Source organism: Electrona antarctica (genome assembly GCF_951216825.1).
Source record: "Electrona antarctica genome assembly, chromosome: 21".
Lineage (NCBI taxonomy): Eukaryota > Metazoa > Chordata > Actinopteri > Myctophiformes > Myctophidae > Electrona > Electrona antarctica.
The window spans coordinates 18,296,226-18,314,896 of record NC_136802.1 but is presented as its reverse complement, the minus strand read 5'-3'; the positions used below and the strand labels follow the sequence as shown (position 1 = coordinate 18,314,896).

The window sequence follows — 18,671 nt, the reverse complement described above, 5'->3', positions numbered from 1 at the left end:
TATTTAGGTCTAGTGCACAGTTGTAGGCGAGAGGCTGAGAGGCGAGAGGCACTTCCGTGTTGGCCAACGGAAGCGGGGTTGGTTATAAGCACAACCCATGTGTCCACGTATCTCACATGTGGTCAAGAAGTGAAGCTGTCTCCAACACACCTCGACTGCAGTTTAAAGAACAGCTTGTCCTCTCTGGGCGGGGGGCATACGTTAGTCTGACGTAGTCTGATAGTCTGATATACTGTCCATCGTGGCTCTGACATACGTGGTGGTCGGTTAAGACTCACCGTGGCTTCCGCATGCGGTCAATGTCCAGGCTGTCCGTCGTCCGATGTCTGCCTACATTGTTAAGATTGTTGTCAGTTTATTAGTCACCGTGATCAAATGGGTTTCACAACATAGTTTTTGTTGATTGATAATTTGTTTGGGTTGGATTTGTCAAGAACTTATGTTATTTTCCTATTAGTGGTTTTAGGACGGTGAGGGCCTAATGCTAGTCTGTTGAGCATCAGGATCAGTTGACTCTGTTCTACTGTATGTTGATCTTTTGATTTTCTTAACCGTATGACTTATTATTGACCTACATGCATGCTTGATTTTCAGAGTCACTTTCAAAGTAGAAATTAAGGTAGAAACAACACTTTCAAGTTGTGTGACTGGGTTGGGTCTGATCTAGTCTAGAGATAATGCTGATATAATCAGTTTTTATTTTCACTTAAAGTGGATAAAATATTCAATATATCTATAGGCTAGTTTTATGTGGTTACACCATGTGACATTTTCAGGCGCATTCTGTAATTTGCATTGTTAAAATGGGGCGAATGCCATTTCAAATGACATGAAACAACATAACTACAAAATGTACATTTTAACAAAACCGATACATGCCTTTAAAATAAGTTCCATCTTGCCAACTCCATTTTGTCACTGATCCTTAGATAGATTAGATAAAAAGAGATATACCTAGATATCATTTTACAGTTAGAACAATTCTAAACACAGTGAGTGGTCTTACTCTTCTTGTACTCTTGATGAAAAAACACAGGCCCCTGTCTATACACAAAGCCTATAAATCTGTGTGTATATATGTACTATGCATGCGTGCGTACGTGCGTGCGTGCGTGCATGCGTGCATGCATGCGCGGCTGGCCGTGAGCCAGGCCATGCTTGATTAGTTCTAATCTAGCAGGGAGTCAGGTTGCTGTGTCGGCAGCATGTCTGTATGGAAGGCATGCAGGCTGTGGATCACAGGGATTGACCCTCTCCATCTCAGGTTAACAGAAGCCCTATGTGTGTGTGTGCGCGCGTGCGTGCGTGCGCATGCATGTGTGCGTGTCCCTCGAGGAGTGTGGGTGTGAAACTAGCTGAATTTGGACTTATAGGTTCTGTGTGTGTGTGTGTGTGTGTGTGTGTGTGTGTGTGTGTGTGTGTGTGTGTGTGTGTGTGTGTGTGTGTGTGTGTGTGTGTGTGTGTGTGTGTGTGTGTGTGTGTGTGTGTGTGTGTGTGCGTGCGTGAAAGGGAGGGGAGAGAGGTTGAAAAAGTAAATAGGCAGAGTCGGAATATAAAAAAGAGGCATGCAGAGAGTATGCTGGAGGCCTAGTTGAACTTTGGCTCTGGACGCAGTGCACAAGTCACCTCTCATAAAAGCTACTCCCGGCAGCTTGTAAACACACGCACGCACGCATGCACACACACACACACACACACACACACACACACACACACACACACACACACACACACACACACACACACACACACACACACACACACACACACAGACACAGCTGTCTCTCCACACTTCTTGGGTCGGTATTCATCATCATGGGTGCTACTTACAGTTCCACCCAGCAGCATAGTGGACGGACAACAGGACATTATGAAAGCTTCTCTGTGCCTCTGTATAATACTAATAGTGAATGTGAACAAAGAGTCAGGCCACATGCTGCGCTGGGAGCAGAATGTGTCCGTGGCTTAAGTTGTCTGTTAGTGTCTGTGTAAGTGTGTTTTTTGGGCGGGGGGTTGGGTGGTTTGGATCAAACCCACTGTCATCAGAGGCCAGGCTGAGAAGACAACTGGCAACAGGTGCTTCCTGGAGAAACGGAGCAGGTGCTTTGCTTGCGTTTGCGCATGCACACGCATGCACAGAGGCATGTACATACACGCAAATGCTCGCACACGCAGGCTTCGGTGATTCGGTCATATGAATATATTTTTCACCCTCACCACACACACACACACATACTGTACACTCTCCTTTCTCTCTCGTGTGTGAGGTCCCACTGAGGGGGTCAGTCAGTCAGTGGGTCTATTTATCTCATTTTATTTTCAATCACAGGCTACGACACAGAGTCGCGGCAGATCAAGCCTAACAAAACAACGTCTTCTAACAACACGGGAGCTCATTCAGCCGTTTCCACCCTCCTCATAAAGCTCGACCTACAAGTTCACAACGCATCACGGATGCGATGCGCCATGAACTTGTAGGTCTGCTATTTTTGGCACAATGCCGCACCGTCGTGCGAGGGAGCATAAATTAGGCATAACAGTCTCCTCATTGCTTCCTGCCTCTCTCCATCCTCCATATCCCCCTGAGGCTATGATGCTATGTCCAACACATGCAGACACAAGTCATGACGCCGTGCGTTTGCTTTTTAGATCCCTATCAGAGTTCCTGAATACCTTCTTGATAGTTTTGTTATAGTTTGGTCTCTGTCAGCTGTTCGCTATATGGGAATAGATTGTAGATAGTGTCACTTTCCCCAAATAGTGTACGCTACATCAGAGAAGAAGTGTGCGTGCGTGCGTGCGTGTGTGTGTGTGTTTGTGTGTGTGTGCTTGCTTTCACACACGTGCACGTGTGTATCTATTACCAGCTGCTACTACAGGAACTGGTTCATTATGATAACATGAATTATATATACAGGATGTTGAATATAAAGGATTCAATCAGGAATCTTAAAAGCAAGTTGTGAGCACGGATGTCTCATATGAAAACTAAATGAAACCTGATGCGTGCGTGCGTGCGTGCGTGCGTGCGTGCGTGCGTGCCTGGCACTGCCTGCGTGCGTGCGTGCGTGCGTGCCTGCGTGCGTGCGTGCGTGCGTGCGTGCGTGCGTGCGTGCGTGCGTGCGTGCGTGCGTGCGTGCCTGGCACTGCCTGCGTGCGTGCGTGCCTGCGTGCGTGCGTGTGTGAGAGGATTCACATCCAGAACAAAAGCTAACAGTTAAATCTTTGAATAATCCCTCTGTACCCCCATGGCAATTGTGATGTAGAAGAAACTGTCTTAATTTACGGTTATAGTTTTTAGTAGCATACTACTCATTACTGCTGTTATTTGGATTAAAGATAACAAACAAACACTGTATTCAATGCAATATTACGATTCAAAGATTGTGTGAAGAAACCTTTTTTTATGGAACTTCCAAACCATATGACATTTCAAACAGCACATATACAATCACATACTGTATAATCTCTGGGTGCAGAAATGCACCTCATAAGGTCATTATACTATTATTTTATGTATTTATACACATATTCTATGTATATATATATATATTCTTTTACATCTGTGAAACTTTTGCCACATTCTGCAAGTGCAGAACTCATCGTCAGCGAATGACATCTAGACAGGTCAAATAAACCCAATTAATTTAAAGCTGCAATCCATAAGATTTGTAGAGCGTCGTGGGAATTTCCCATACATTCGTCCATAGACGTTTAAAGACCTGTAAGCCTCGGACAAAGCCAACAGCCGAGTTGACAAATCATGACAATAAACACATTTCTTTGGGCCGTACATAATTAGAAGGAAAAAAGGGCAGGATACAACACATTTATTTTTTTTTGTTTTTCTTCTTTCTAAATTATTTGTTCGGCCCCAAAAATGTGTTTATTGTCATGATTTGTCAACTTGGCTGTTGGCTTTGTCCGAGACTTACAGGTCTTTAAATAAATACTTTTTGAAACGTCTATGGAAAAAATGAATGGGAAATTCTCTTCTGGTGCCCTCGTCGTTCTGAAAGGGGGGGACTGCGACGCTCTATACACCCAGGGTTGCAATGGGTCTCTCATTCAAGGAGCCATGTTCCTACTACTGAGCCAAGACTGAAGGTCAGTTTGCGTAGGGGAGGTATTACACAGAGTAGTGTCCTACTCAAACACAGGGTCAAGATTTGTCTATGGAAGAGTAGGTAGACCACCTGCGGCCACGGGTCGGTGGTGGTGGCTCAGGGGTAGAGTGGCTGGATGGGAACCGCAAGGTTGCCTGTTCTAACCCGGGCTCCCCCAGAGTTAGTGTTGAAGTGTCCTTGAGCAAGATACTGAACCCCTAATTGCTCCTGATGTGCTGGCTAGTGCCTTGCCTGGTTTTTGTCGCAATCGCTGTATGAATGTGTGTGTGAATGGGTGAATAGGTGAATTGATGCACAATCTATGTAAAGCGCCCTGGATAAAGGTGCTATATAAATGCACCATTTACCACTTAGCATTTTACCACTGCAGAGTTGTATAACATACTCTACCATACAGATTGGTCAAAATGTCATTTTAATCACTAAAATAAGTTCCGGATTGCAGTTTGAACCTTTACCCCTCAGCATCACCACTGAGATGTCGAAGCTCAAATGAGCGATCGATAAGTGTTTCTTTGCCACATTAGTTCTGCCTCTAGACATCACATGATCACATCAGTCATTTAAAGTATGTAAGTGCGTGTGTGTGAGCATATTCACAGTTACAGTATACATTTACACACACTACTGTTTCTCTGAGCTCTCTTTCCTTTGCAGAGAGACGAAATTCAATTCGGATCTCTCTCCCATCTTTCACCTATGCAGACACATACCGAGAGAAATGCAAGAAACAACATCTTCCTGATCCCTCCTTTCTGTTTTTTTTTTCACTCTCTCTGTCAAGTGTCTACAGAAAGCTCTGACTTTTTGGGACCAGAGTGGAGTGTCATCTGTTCCTCTCTTGCTTTGTGATTCACTCACTTTTCTCTGCTCTTCCTACGTTTCACAACGGACTTTGGGTAGAGCACACAAGAGAGGGTAATGACGGTGAGGCGGTCTGCTCCGCAGCACTCTCAGGTCGAGGCGAGGCCTCAGCCTCATCGCGCGTGCGTGTTCCCGGCGCCACAGTGCTATCAGCGTCCTTGGTCGGGTGGCTCACAGTCTCCGAGCTTGGGCTGTGACGAGGCTGCGTTTCTTTCTCAGTCAGTAGGTGCGGGGGGATGTAGCCAGACTCGTGTTTGGAGGCGCCGCCCCCGTGATGGTGGTGGTGGCGGTCGGCCGACTTCGGGGGACAGCGGCCCTTCTTGTCCTGCCCGCGGAAACCCCGCAGTTTGGAGTTCCAGTGTTCCCGCCACTGGAGAGCCAGCGTGGAGCGGTCGGCCACCAGGCGGCTTTCCTCTGGGCCCCAGCCCCTCCCACCTTCCTCCGCTCCAATCAGCAGGTAGGTGCGGCCCACGTGAAGGGCAGGGCAGCCGCAGCCCAGGTCGCGGTCGGGGACCCAAAGCGCCTGGGCGCCCCTGCGGACGCGGGAGGTGGACCCCGTGCGGAAGATGGTCTGCACCAAGACGGAGAACTGCCACCACGGGCCCGAACGCTCCATTCCTCTCACCTGAACCTTTAAGACTAACAGAGACAACAAAGAGTTAATATCGTTTGCTCTTTCTTTAGTATTGTCAATACTCAATACTGACAAAATGATTAGCAAATAGCAACTGATGATGATAGTTTAAGTATCCAAGGAAATTGGTGATTTTCAATTCAACACAACACTAACCATAGTCCTTCAGACAATAGGTCTCCAAGTTCATTCTGACTTTAACCTGGGAGGGTTGGCAGTATGAAACACACTCTTCCGCTGAGAGAAAGAGAGAGAGAGAGAGAGAGAGAGAGAGAGAGAGAGAGAGGGAGAGTCATTTCATAGTAGTAGGCACTGGCATATATCAGCACATGTCTTTTCCACTAATTACAATATGGCTGCTTCTATTTGTCATCACAGTATCCTGTGACTAACAGATGACCCTCTCTGCAACAGGTGGAACGTGCCATGCATAGCCACTAGAGGGTGGTATGGAGTCAATACAGCGAAGTCCAGAGATGATGGAGCCTAATGTAATGTTGTTCTAGCAGCAGAGCACAGTGACCTAATCAATGTGTACAAGTGGGACAAATGACACCGGGTGATAAATGCCACTGCATCTCCATTCTACTTAAAAAGATAGCTTCACAGAATTAGAATTTAGAATCAATGGAGTTGGGTTTACGACTCAATGAATTATCTCGAAAGGAAATGTAACATCCAGACAAACTGGGATGTTACCAATATGGCACAAAATATCATCTCCCAGGTCTCACCTCGATCGAAATGGGGATGTTTAAAAGGACCACCACTTGTCAACCTATTTCCATATAATTGGTCTTCACTAATAATCATGATAAAATATCTTTCTACTCGGTCTACTCGGTCTGTGTCTCATGGAACGGCTGTGGGCATTTCAGAAACCTGTGTGTGACATCATCGATGGGGAATCCAAGCTAATATAAACTGCAGGCTTTCTATTCCTCAAATGTTGCAATGTGAAAATGGAAGCCATCGTTTTAAAATAAAATAAAATCTGCCTAAAGATGGTTTCTGAACAGCCCTCCTATGAGATACAGACTGAGATAAAATAACTGTGCTATTTTATCATGAACATTAGTGAACATTATATGAAGATTGAAGGTTGAAAAGTGGTGAATGGTCCTTTAATGTTTTTTGTACTTATTTCATACTTATTTTCAGCTTCACAGAGAAGATTGTGTGCACATCTTATGTCTGTATTTAGACCTAACCCTAGACCAGTTATGGGGTTGTCTTGCAGGGACACTTTGATTGCTGAGGTCTGGAATCGAACCTAGGCTGGGACCTCCGAGATAGCCGGCTTCCCAGGCGGGCTCTCTAACCATTCAGCTATGGCAGGCCCCAAATGATTTCATGTGGAAAAATAAAGAGTTTAATAGAACTATGCATGCACTCACCTATGCTGTACTGGGGTTGGAACACTGGTGTTGGGGCCACCTCTTGAATGCCTACAAACAAACACGTCAGCACAGACAGGTGAGAGGAACGCAATGAGTGCCTGTCCTTGACCACATGAGTTGGCTGTGTGCACTAAGTGACAGGTTTCGTGTGTGTGTGTGTGTGTGTGTGTGTGTGTGTGTGTGGGGAGAGAGCAAGAATGTGAATATGTGTGCTATGCGTGAATACCTCTTGGTGCGTGAGGAATGCTCACGCAGAAGATAAGTATGTGTCAAAACTGCTTTGTGTCGTGTGTGTGTGTGTGCGCGTGTCACACGTGTGTGTGTGTGTGTGTGTGTGTGTGTGTTTGTGTGTGGTCCTTTTATGGTTACAGAAATATAAATAAACCCTTTGACTTCAGCTTGAGGACACACTCATCACTTTGAGTAACTGTTTGAGTAACTTGAGTAACTATTTTGCGCTGGTATTTATTTCTCGTTTTGACTTCTGACAATTTGAGTCTTCTTATCATATTGAAATCTTGTATCTAAGTGCACAGTATTGTAGGGTCAAACAGCCACTTATTGTTATTATGAGCCAGTAACTAACACAGGTTATCTGGTCTGGGTTTGCGCTCGGACGTATCGCACGTATCGTACCGAACTGTGTGTGTGTGTGTGTGTGTGTGTGTGTGTGTGTGTGTGTGTGTGTGTGTGTGTGTGTGTGTGAGAGAGAGAGAGAGTGTGACAGGACAACTATATATTACCAAGCTCACTCCAGTCATGTCCTTTCCCTATTCGCTCTGACACAACTGGGCCAGTGACACTCTACACCACATCCAACTGTGTGCACACCCCACGCCGCCCCCAGCACCCAAAGGAACGAAGAACTCTGTGTGTGTGTGTGTGTGTGTGTGTGTGTGTGTGTGTGTGTGTGTGTGTGTGTGTGTGTGTGTGTGTGTGTGTGTGTGTGTGTGTCTGCACAGCATTGTGCACATATACTTACATAGGTCAAAGTCACGTTGATGTTAGACGATTTATGTGTGTGCGGTGCGCCGGGCGCGTACATGAAGTACACAACATTGGACAGGGATTTAAAATAAATAGACACCTGAATGGGGTCACCTCAAAGCTCTATACAGCCTGCCTCTCATGTCAGTTTGTTTTTCCTAGTCTCTGTGTGTGTGTGTGCGTACGTGCGTGTGTGCATGGCTGACTCTGTTTACTTCCTAGATCACTCAAGGTAGGGAATAAAGGGTGCTAACTTGGTTTAAGTTTAGCCTGGCTGCTGCTTGCCTTTTTGTTGGAGCGGAGGAGCAGGGGAATGCTATACATAGCCTGGACATGCTCTGGCAGTAAAAACAAACAAGGTTTTCTTTCACTTGCTGCTTTCACTAGGAGAGTTATGGGTAGTCTGCTGGGCCTCCTGACGGCAAGCTCTTTGAGCCGTGCGACAGGTGTGAACCTCACCACCTTGCCATCTCCCTCGGATCGGTCACCTGATTGGGGCTTATACACGGCGACGCCGAGCCCACAGAGTTCCTGTTGTCATTGGCGGCACTCACGCCATTAGCCAGAGGAAACACACGTGGATTAGCGCTCACGCCGGCTTGCTGCGGGTGTGACGCTAGCCTGGCACGCGGTGACGGTGGACGGAGAGGGATTCATACAAGTCACAATTCTACTTGATCTGCCGCTGATCCTAGATCAGGTGGAGATGATGTTGGCGTTAAGAGAGGCTCATGTTCACACTGCTGTGGAAAAGGCCTCTGGGGAGGGCGGCAACAGGACACCCCGGGAGGCTGGGATGAATTAGAACAGACCACAGCGGCATCTTTCATTTTAAGCTACTATTTGATGAAGGCCGAGACCACTCGACTGGAAGATTAATCCATTTATTTCAAGAGCAAATGAGGTTGAAGGAGAACATAAGATTGCTATTATGAAGTATTTATTTTTATCATGGCTGTCAAGATTAACCTACTATGAAAAACCAATTCAATTCAATTACATTTTTATTAAAGTGTCAATCACAACAAGTTGTCTCAAGACACTTTAGCCTACATGTAGAGCAGAGAACCAACAGAGATCAGGGAAGTGGCTCATATCCAATGGCCAATGATTCTGTTTCATGATGTCTGCATCATTTGAAAAATAGCAGATCTACAAGCTCATAGCGTGCCACCGAGTGGCGCGCTACGAGCTTGTAGCTTGTAGCTTGTAGGTCTGACATAGAAACATAGCTTTTTCAGAAAACTGTCAGGATGTAGAAGACATTTTTAGAATCTGATCTCAGGTCAAAATGGGTTAAGAAAATGGATTATCAGTTGAGACTTTGGCAAATCGATCTTTTGATTAACAGGCAAAGCTTCATAAAAGCATCCAACATGGCTGACGGTTGAATACTCGTTATTTATGGGGAACCGTGAATGCTGCAGACTTACGTATACAGGGTCGTAGAGGGGATCTGCCCTGTTTGTAGCCTGGGGCACAGCGGTTACACCTCAGCCCAGTCACCCCGTCCCGACACAGGCACTGACCCGTCGTCTGATTGCACCAGCGACCTACTGCTCCCAGGGGGTGGCACTGACACGCTGAGGAAGAACACGAGAGATGGATACAAGAGAATGAACAAAGGTTACTGCACTGCAGCTCGTCTGCATCAGAAAATATCATGTTTTGTAATTTGCGATTGTTCTCTGCATCATGATGGTTTTAATGGTGAAGAGATGGAAGAGAGGAAAGGCTGTATCTAATCTGATTAAATTAAGCGGTACAGTACAAAGGCAAGGTGTCGTTTACGCCAGAGGTTCCCAACCACTGGTACCTGAGCCCCCCTCTGGTGGTACAAAGAGGAGTCGCCCAAAAAAGGTTAACGGCTGTTAACCTAGCCGTTAATAGAAGATTTGAGAACGGATTAATCACATTGGAAATATCATCAGTTGTGCTGATTAGTGATTAGACAGAGTTTTGTCAGAGCAGCAGAATTATGCTTAGGAATAGAACAAAAAGGGCAGGTATACGCTCCTGTATTTTAACATTACTTATTATGGTGGTACTTGAAGAGTCAAATATTGTCTGAGGTAGTACTTCAGTATAAACGAGGTTGGGAACCAATGGTTTACACTAGCCAGCCCAGTACAGTAAGTAATGCAGCATGTCCCCATTAGTTTCCACTAGCATTGCTACAAAAACGTTCAGAACTGTAGTGCTGATTCAATAACCTTGATATGTGTAATATCAAAACCAAACATCAAAACCTGAACCATCTCCTAAAGCAAAAAAAACAAAACAAACAAAAAAAAACACTTAAGCATCTCTGTTCTAACTCCAGTGGGGGACTGTTTAAACAATGCCTCACCACTAGTCCAAACACTGACAAACTGACCAAAATGATTATTCCCATTGCCACTGGTCTCTGTCATGTAAATCAGTGGAACATCAACAACATAAACTGTGTGTTTGTGTGCTCGGAAATTCTGAGAGAATCCATCCATTAAATGACCATTTAAAGTGTCACGGAACGAGGGGATCACGGACCTACAACGTGGTAACCATTTCAGTAATATCACCATCATTAATGAAGAATTTCAAAATATTTTCTCAGTTGGAGACACTTGGAAGTGAGTATTTACACTGGTCTGCTAACCTGACTTAACTTCATCGTAATGTTTGAGATGACATCTTCCAGTCAAAACAGAAGAACAGCTATTGGGCACTTTTTTTATCGAGAATGTGCATGCAGGGGTCATCGCCATCTGGCTTGTGTTGGACATTTTTGTAAAAAAAAAATACCAAAAATACCATGGACATACAAAATGAGTGGACCATTTGGTTCCATTTGATTTGATTTGTATTCTTGCAAAATAAAGCTTTTGAGAAGCACTAGTACTAGTGGACTCACAATGTGCCATTATAGTGTCGCAGTAAATAAGATGTCATACATATTCTGAAGAAAACCTGGAGACTGACATTCAGTTTGATATTATTATAATTATTATTATAATGGCGTGTAGAAAAGAACATCTAAACTTTGCCACAGACAAGACCCAAGTGTTTGCCACACGCAGGAACGTGCACACCACACATAGACATCAAAGGGGGCTTCAGCCCCTGCCCTTTTACCCGTCTGTAAAACAACTGCCCTTTCCAGACCACGAAAGTAGCATTTACTACATGGTGAAAGAAATGCAAATGCCACTCCTTTCCATGCCATGCCGGAAGGCAGCATTCAGGAGAATTGCTTTTTTTTCCCGAAGTCTCCTGAACTTGAACACAGCATTTTGCGTTGAACAAATTTGTTTAGAAATCCATGTTGTACACCGCATCTCCACTAGCAAAAGAGTGCTGGGTTACACCCCGAAAATAGCTGATCTACAAGCTCTCAACATGTCGCAGCGCAACGCGTTGTGAGCTTGTAGATCTGCCATTTTCGCAATTCTTGTGCAAAATTGCCCTATTACGGGAATTCAGCCCCCGCCTCTCTGACACTCTCTGCACGTCCCTGGCCACACGGACACATTCATTTTGACATATTGATGACCCCTGTGTGCATGTACGTACAACCAGGAATGTATACGGACACACACACACACACACACGTCTGTAGGACGTGTGTCCCGCCTGCCACCCAAAGCGCCCCCCATGAACAGAGGTTATATTAGGCCTGCGGTCAAGCCCCCAACGAGCATGCCTGAGTGTCACAGTCACTTAGGACATGTGACAAGTCAAAGGTCACAGGTCAGATGCAGATGCCTGCCAGTGGTAATGACATGGGTACAGGTGACAGGCAGCACAGCTTATAGGGGGCTCTGTGCGTGTGTTGTGTGAGCGTCTGTGTGTGCACGTGTGCATACATGCATGGGCACGTGTGTGTGCGTGGCTGTGTGTTATTATTTTCCATACAAGCTTAAAAGATCAAAGATAATAAGAAAAAGTATCATTCAAAATGACAAAATAACGGCAAACATCAAATATACATAAGGTGTCTCTTGTCCTCAGTCTCTTGTTGCAAGTATACGTATAAAATGTGTAAATATAAAATGTATATTCAGTCATATAGAAAGTGCCAGTGAGACATATACAGTAAAGTGATGTGATGTCCTGTGTTGCCAAGAGTATGCGCATTGTGTGTGTGTGTGTGCGTGCGTGCGTGCGTGCGTGCGTGCGTGCGTGCGTGCGTGCGTGCGTGCGTGCGTGCGTGCGTGCGTGCGTGCGTGCGTGCGTGCGTGCGTGCGTGCGTGCGTGCGTGCGTGGAATAGGAATAGCTGCTCTCTCTCACAATGTAACCACCCCATAAACACGTCCAGAGATGTAGTAGTAACACACACAGATAGAGCTGGCATATTAAACATAGATCTACACACATACAGACCTGTACTCAAACAGACAGACACATATATAAACACTGTGTCTGTCACGGCCATCGTCGCCACTCACATTTGAAAACCCATGCAGAGTTCAGACGCACCAACTACGCCCGCAGGGGTGCCCACACTTTTTTGACTTGAGAGCTATACTTTCGAAATGACCAGCTCAACAAGATTACCCACCGAAAAAATTATTATACCACCCCATGTACCTGAGGGGGCTTTGGAATAGCGTTACATACAGTATAAGACAAATGCACTTGGAATGAGAAATAGAGCGGGAGAAAATGAATCGTTTTTTAATTAATTTGTAATGGAACGGAGCAGGTGCTTTGCTTATAGCGTTTACTTAAACTGTGCAAACACACAGGGTCCCCCGCCCATGGCCCCACACACATCAAACTAGCTACTGTACATGCGGGAAAAGGCTGTCGGGATCGGGAGTCGCATGCCGTCAGGCTGGCTAACTGTCCGGGCCACCGTTGCACTTTTGCGATACTGATATTGCTCATGTTCATACCTCGATAACGATACGATAACGATATATTGTGCAGCCTTAGTTAACACACACACACACACACACTGAAAGCCATAAGAACTGACGTTGGCAGGCCTTGCGGTGGCTGAGGGGCTGGCCATGGTCACGGGTGTATCCATTCTGGCAGTACTGGCAGTGGCGTCCGGCGGTGTGGTGACGACACTTCTGACACACGCCACCGCTGTGTCGGCCCGACTGCTGGAACACCTCCATGCTGAACCGGCACTTAGTCGAATGGCCATTACACTCACACGCTGGAAGAGTGAGGGAGAGAGAGACCATTACACTCACACGCTGGAAGAGTGAGGGAGAGAGAGACCATTACACTCACACGCTGGAAGAGTGAGGGAGAGAGAGAACATTACACTCACACGCTGGAAGAGTGAGGGAGAGAGAGACCATTACAACACTCACACGCTGGAAGAGTGAGGGAGAGAGAGACCATTACACTCACACGCTGGAAGAGTGAGGGAGAGAGAGACCATTACACTCACACGCTGGAAGAGTGAGGGAGAGAGAGACCTTTACACTCACACGCTGGAAGAGTGAGGGAGAGAGAGACCATTACACTCACACGCTGGAAGAGTGAGGGAGAGAGAGACCATTACAACACTCACACGCTGGAAGAGTGAGGGAGAGAGAGACCATTACACTCACACGCTGGAAGAGTGAGGGAGAGAGAGACCATTACACTCACACGCTGGAAGAGTGAGGGAGAGAGAGACCTTTACACTCACACGCTGGAAGAGTGAGGGAGAGAGAGACCTTTACACTCACACGCTGGAAGAGTGAGGGAGAGAGAGACCATTACACTCACACGCTGGAAGAGTGAGGGAGAGAGAGACCATTACACTCACATGCTGGAAGAGTGAGGGAGAGAGAGACCATTACACTCACATGCTGGAAGAGTGAGGGAGAGAGAGACCATTACACTCACACGCTGGAAGAGTGAGGGAGAGAGAAAATAACTAGTGATGCACCGTTGTATCGGCCACACTATTAGTATCAGTCGATATTTGCTGTTATCGGTCAATATCGGTATTGGCAAATAAAACCGACATTAACTGATATTTAGCTGTTGTTGATAAGCATACATTTTGCTATGTTGGCTATGTTTGGTGTGTTGGTTATCTGTAGCCTACCAAGCTGTAGATTCTGAACATGTATTCTACAAATGTCTTCTAAATCATGACAGTTTTCTGAAAAACCCTATGTGTCTGTGTGCTCCGCTATGAGCTTGTATATCTGCTATTTTTCCAACAGCTAAAGTTTAAAATAATGGTTGAAGTGGTTAAAAGCTAAGGTGACACAAATGCGCTCCAGGTCTTAATGGGTTAAATAAATACTCTGGATTTTAGTGTGTAGAATAGATGGATTTTGATCAACTCCTGTCTCAGTGATATTAAACATACTCACAAGGACCAAACCACACCAGCTGCAACTCCTTGCAACAAAACAAACCACACCAATGCAACTCCTTGCAACTGCCATTGGGAATAATGGTTGTAAGTAGTTGCATGTTGCAAGAAGTTGCCTGGCGACCCTCTGGTGTGGTTAGGGCTTTAAACTGTAATTGTTCCCCCAGACTTTTCAACTCAAATAAACTCAGCAACAGAAGTTTGGAAACTTAACTTTGGTCCATTATTTCTCCACTTTAATAATACCAATTGGTATTGTATTTTATATCGTTGTAATCCTTGATTAGTCACCTTTACAACAAGGTATAGATTGTAAGTATCAGGCTTTCGTGGAATGAGCTAAATGTGTGGGTAGCGCCTCCAAATGTTTTGCCAAAATTGCTTTGAGTTGCTTAGTGGATTGGATGATTGCATTCTCCCACAGTAATAAGGAAAAAAGTAAAAACATCAACAATTTTTACACTTTATTAATTTTACACTCAGTGTTAGGGACTTAGTAGATCCATATGCAGCCACAACAGCTTGGTATGATATGGGACAGTATCTGTCTCACAGGCAATACAGAACTTGAAGTTGTCATCATTAAAGGCAATTCTCAATGCAGTGAGATATCGGGATGAGATTCTGGAGCCAGCGGCGATCCCATATCTTCAGAATCTGGGACCTAACGCCATCCTGCAGGATGACAACGCTCGCCCCCCACAGAGCCAGGATCATCACAGAGTAGCCTACAGTACCTCCAGAATTTGGGAGTGGAGAGGAATGGCCTGCCGTGAGTCCAGACCTCAACCCAATTGAACACTTGTGGGATCAGCTTGGGCATGCTGTACGTGCATAGAGTAACCAACAAACCACGTTGGCTGACTTGCAACAAAACCTGGTTGAGGAATGGGATGCCATCCCACAGCAAAATGTGGCTAGGTTGGTTGACCAATATGACCAGCATGGTGCCAAGCTGTTGCAGCTGCTTTTGGATATTCCACCCGCTACAACGATTACAATTATGTAAAATACAATACCGATTGGTATTATTTAAGTGGAGAAATAATGGACCAAAGTTAAGTTTCCGAACTTCTGTTGCTGAGTTTATAATGTCGTATCGTATGCTTTCAAGTTTTTTACATTTCAACAAATGACTAAAGTTGAACCCACACAGATGGCAATCTGTTATTATGACAGGATTATTCTGCATAATATACAGCAAGTCAGAGCTCGAGACTTAAGCCCTTTATCAAGAATAGACAAAAGAGCCAATCTACAGGCTCACAAAGCTTCTGAAACACAATATCAAAAGAATAGTTTGGGGGGGGGGGGGGGGGGGGGGGGGGGAATGAAAAAATGAAAAATTCAATGAATTGATAAACTGATAAAAATGAGTGAGTCACTAAATGCTTGGGACACGAATACCACTCATTTTCAACATTAGAGTTGTTTCAACATTAAAGTCCCCCCCTTCTGTTTAGCCTAGAACTGGAGGTCTAGAACTTGGGGTCATGTGATCAGTGACATAGAGAAGGTGTACTGCAGAGTACTGACCACATGACCCTCACTTCAAACGGGTGTGATTTTTATTATTATTTTCACACAGAAACTCTAAGGTATATTAATGACATAGAGTTCAATGTTGAAAATGAGTATGGTATTCCCCAATAAGTATATCATTTCCTTTGACAAAGCAATGAGAATGAGCCAGTCAGCAGGACTTACCGACACAGGGATGTGGATGAGTGGGAGTGGCCCTGTGCCAGGGCCTGTCGAAGTAGAAGTCGGCGCACACATCGCAGTCTGGACCTGCCGTATGATGCTCACACACGCACACCGCCCGCCCCGCATCGTCCCTGCGGCACCGGGACGCGTGTCCATTACACTTACACCTGCCTCCCACTTGCAGGTCAGAGAGGCCCAGAGGAGGCCGCGCAGGTGGGGCAGAGATAAGAGGAGACGCCGGTAATATTTGTAAATTCCGGGACATAAGTCCCAAGTTATTATTGTTCCTCCTTCTCCTCAACTCCCTTCCTTTATTGCCTCTGTTCTGCCCCTCAACAGTCCAGTGACAGCCTCCGTCTGGGCACGGCTGCCAGAAATTGTTGTCCTTCTTGCGGCTCCGGCCTTTTCCTTTGCCACCTTTCTTTGAGGGAGCAGGCGTGTCCCTGTTAGAACTGTCCACACCTCCCTTCCTGGTCACGTTGTGCGCATCCTCTCTGTGACCCTTCCTTCCCGCTTTGCTATTTTTCTCTCCTCTGTCCCCAACTCTGGTCTCTGTATTTTTTATCTCCCTCTCCGAATACACCGGCATGTTTTCTGCACTGATCTTGTCCATCTGATCTCCCGCTGCCACCCCCTTGGCACCCGGCCGCCACCTCAGGACCGCGGTGCCATCGTCCACTCTCAGACCGACATCGCCTTTGGCCGCCCCGGACACTTGGTGGAACACCACGCGGATGTCCGTGGCGGTCACCCAGTCTTGGAGGGTGGGGCTGTAGTCGAAGTCAGGGGAGGACGGTCTGCCGTCCAGTGTGGAGAAGGCTAGCACCATGCCCCCACGCTGTCTTTGCAGGGGACGAGGATCTGAACACAGGGGCTCCGTCTCCTGGTGCCGGGTCTGGGCCACTGTCTGGCTGTGGAGGCCAAACATCCCGTGGCAGTCGCTGGAGTAATGCTGCATTGGCCTCCAGGTGCGGCCATTGTCCATGGACTTGAGTATGGAGATGGAGATGGGGTCCGAGGGCTCCCCGTGGTGGCAGAACTGCAGACTTATGTAGGTGATCTCAAAGCGCCGGCCGAGCGGCAGGGTGAGGGTCCAATCCCCGCCGCTCTGGGCCAGCCAGCAGGTGAGGTTGTGCGGGTTGTGGAGATCCGTCAGGGCGGTGACGTTCCCGTCCAGATCCGTGGACCCGTGGAGAGAGTGGCCGGCGCTGACGGGGACCCCGTAGGCGGCGTTGATGAATTCTGACAGGCAGTGGCGAGCGCGGCCATCGAGGTGGTAGCACGGGTCATGAGGCGAGGTCCAGCTCAGAGGGGAGTGGGAGAAGGCGGGGGCGAGGAGGGATGGGGGGAGGAAGAAGAGGTGCAGAAGGACAACAGGGAGGACAGAGGCAGAGGGGGGAGGGGAGGAGGGCAGGGGCATCATGTCATTGAGCCTATAGACAAAGGGGGGAAAAAAATCAAGTTTGAGTTTTAAGAGAAAATCATGGGAATCAAATCATGAAAGGAAACCATAACATTCCTATGCATTTATATGACACAAAGGGAGCAGCAATCCAAGAGGGATCACCTGTGCCTTCATTGAAAACACACTAAACCACCTTTAACGCATCACCGCATCTGAGTCTCCATTTTAAAAGTATACCAATAAAATCATTTCAAAGTCTGCCTGTGTTTGCTGGCCTCTGGTGTGACCCTGTGATTTTGACAGCCTTTTAAAAAAAAAGGGAAAAAAATAAAAACACATCATCTTAAAAAGAAACGCCCTCAACCCGTAACGGGTCGATGCATGTGGATGAAGAGTGCACAAAAACCCTGCAAGTCTGTCCGGGACCACAAAAAAAGCAAACCCGACAGCTGGGCCTACAACATGAGCTGGAGGACATCCATCACGTTTATGGTCCTTCGTTTCAAATCACTTTACCACTGGTCAGCGTACGCAGGCCAGTCAGTGGGCCCGAGCTTGAAACCGCGAGGAGCAAAATGAAGCGTAGGAGAAACACAGTGAAAAGAAGGAATGGGGGAAGCAGGAAGACGAGTTGGAGATTAGAGTTGAAGACATATAGGGACAGATTTACAGGGAGAACTCGAGAAATGCATGTTTGGCTTGAGCCCCTCTCTGGCACTTCCGTGGCTGAGACAAACAGTGACTTGTATACGGCCAGTGTGAACAAATCCCTTTCCGTTTATATGACTGGGGAGATGCTTGTAATTTATCCCACTGTCAAGATTTGATGCCAGTGAGGGTTAGTTAATTTGCGCCTGCAGACCCACACAGAACAATGCCTCTACTTTCTCTGACAAAATGATGTACGACTGCAACTTTTTTCACACCAAGCTCCGATGAGGCAAATTCCCACCAATCACTTCTCTCTCATAAACGTACAAACAAAGACAACTGTTAACAACGTGACGTCAGCCTCCCTCCTGTAGATGTCATTTTTCATGTCATGTCATTGACAGCAACGGCCCTCATTTTTCACTCGCAACCCTTCCTTCTCTGTGGCTCATCTATCACCTGCCCCTTTCGTTCCGCTCTGGGAATATTCTTCTTAACTGCTCTGAGATTGATGGTGCTCTAACAACCGTTTGACACTGACAGCGCGGGCTGCATAAACCAACCCTGTTGGGGAGGATGGGC

General features: G+C 46.5%; 2 protein-coding genes across 2 annotated transcripts in view; both read right to left on the bottom strand.

The window, feature by feature from the left end:
* The window catches only part of bcl6b (BCL6B transcription repressor), a 220,277-nt gene that overhangs the window by 88,267 nt on the left and 113,339 nt on the right, over positions 1–18,671 (bottom strand). The gene's annotated exons all lie outside the window — the stretch shown is intronic.
* Positions 3,385–17,456, bottom strand: ntn5 (netrin 5; the record flags this gene model as incomplete). Its single annotated transcript, XM_079490417.1, has 6 exons — positions 3,385–5,630; positions 5,782–5,862; positions 7,023–7,073; positions 9,446–9,595; positions 12,974–13,162; positions 16,034–17,456. 6 exons carry the CDS (start codon positions 17,454–17,456, stop codon positions 5,011–5,013), a joined length of 2,514 nt encoding a protein of 837 aa, XP_079346543.1. The 3' UTR covers positions 3,385–5,010.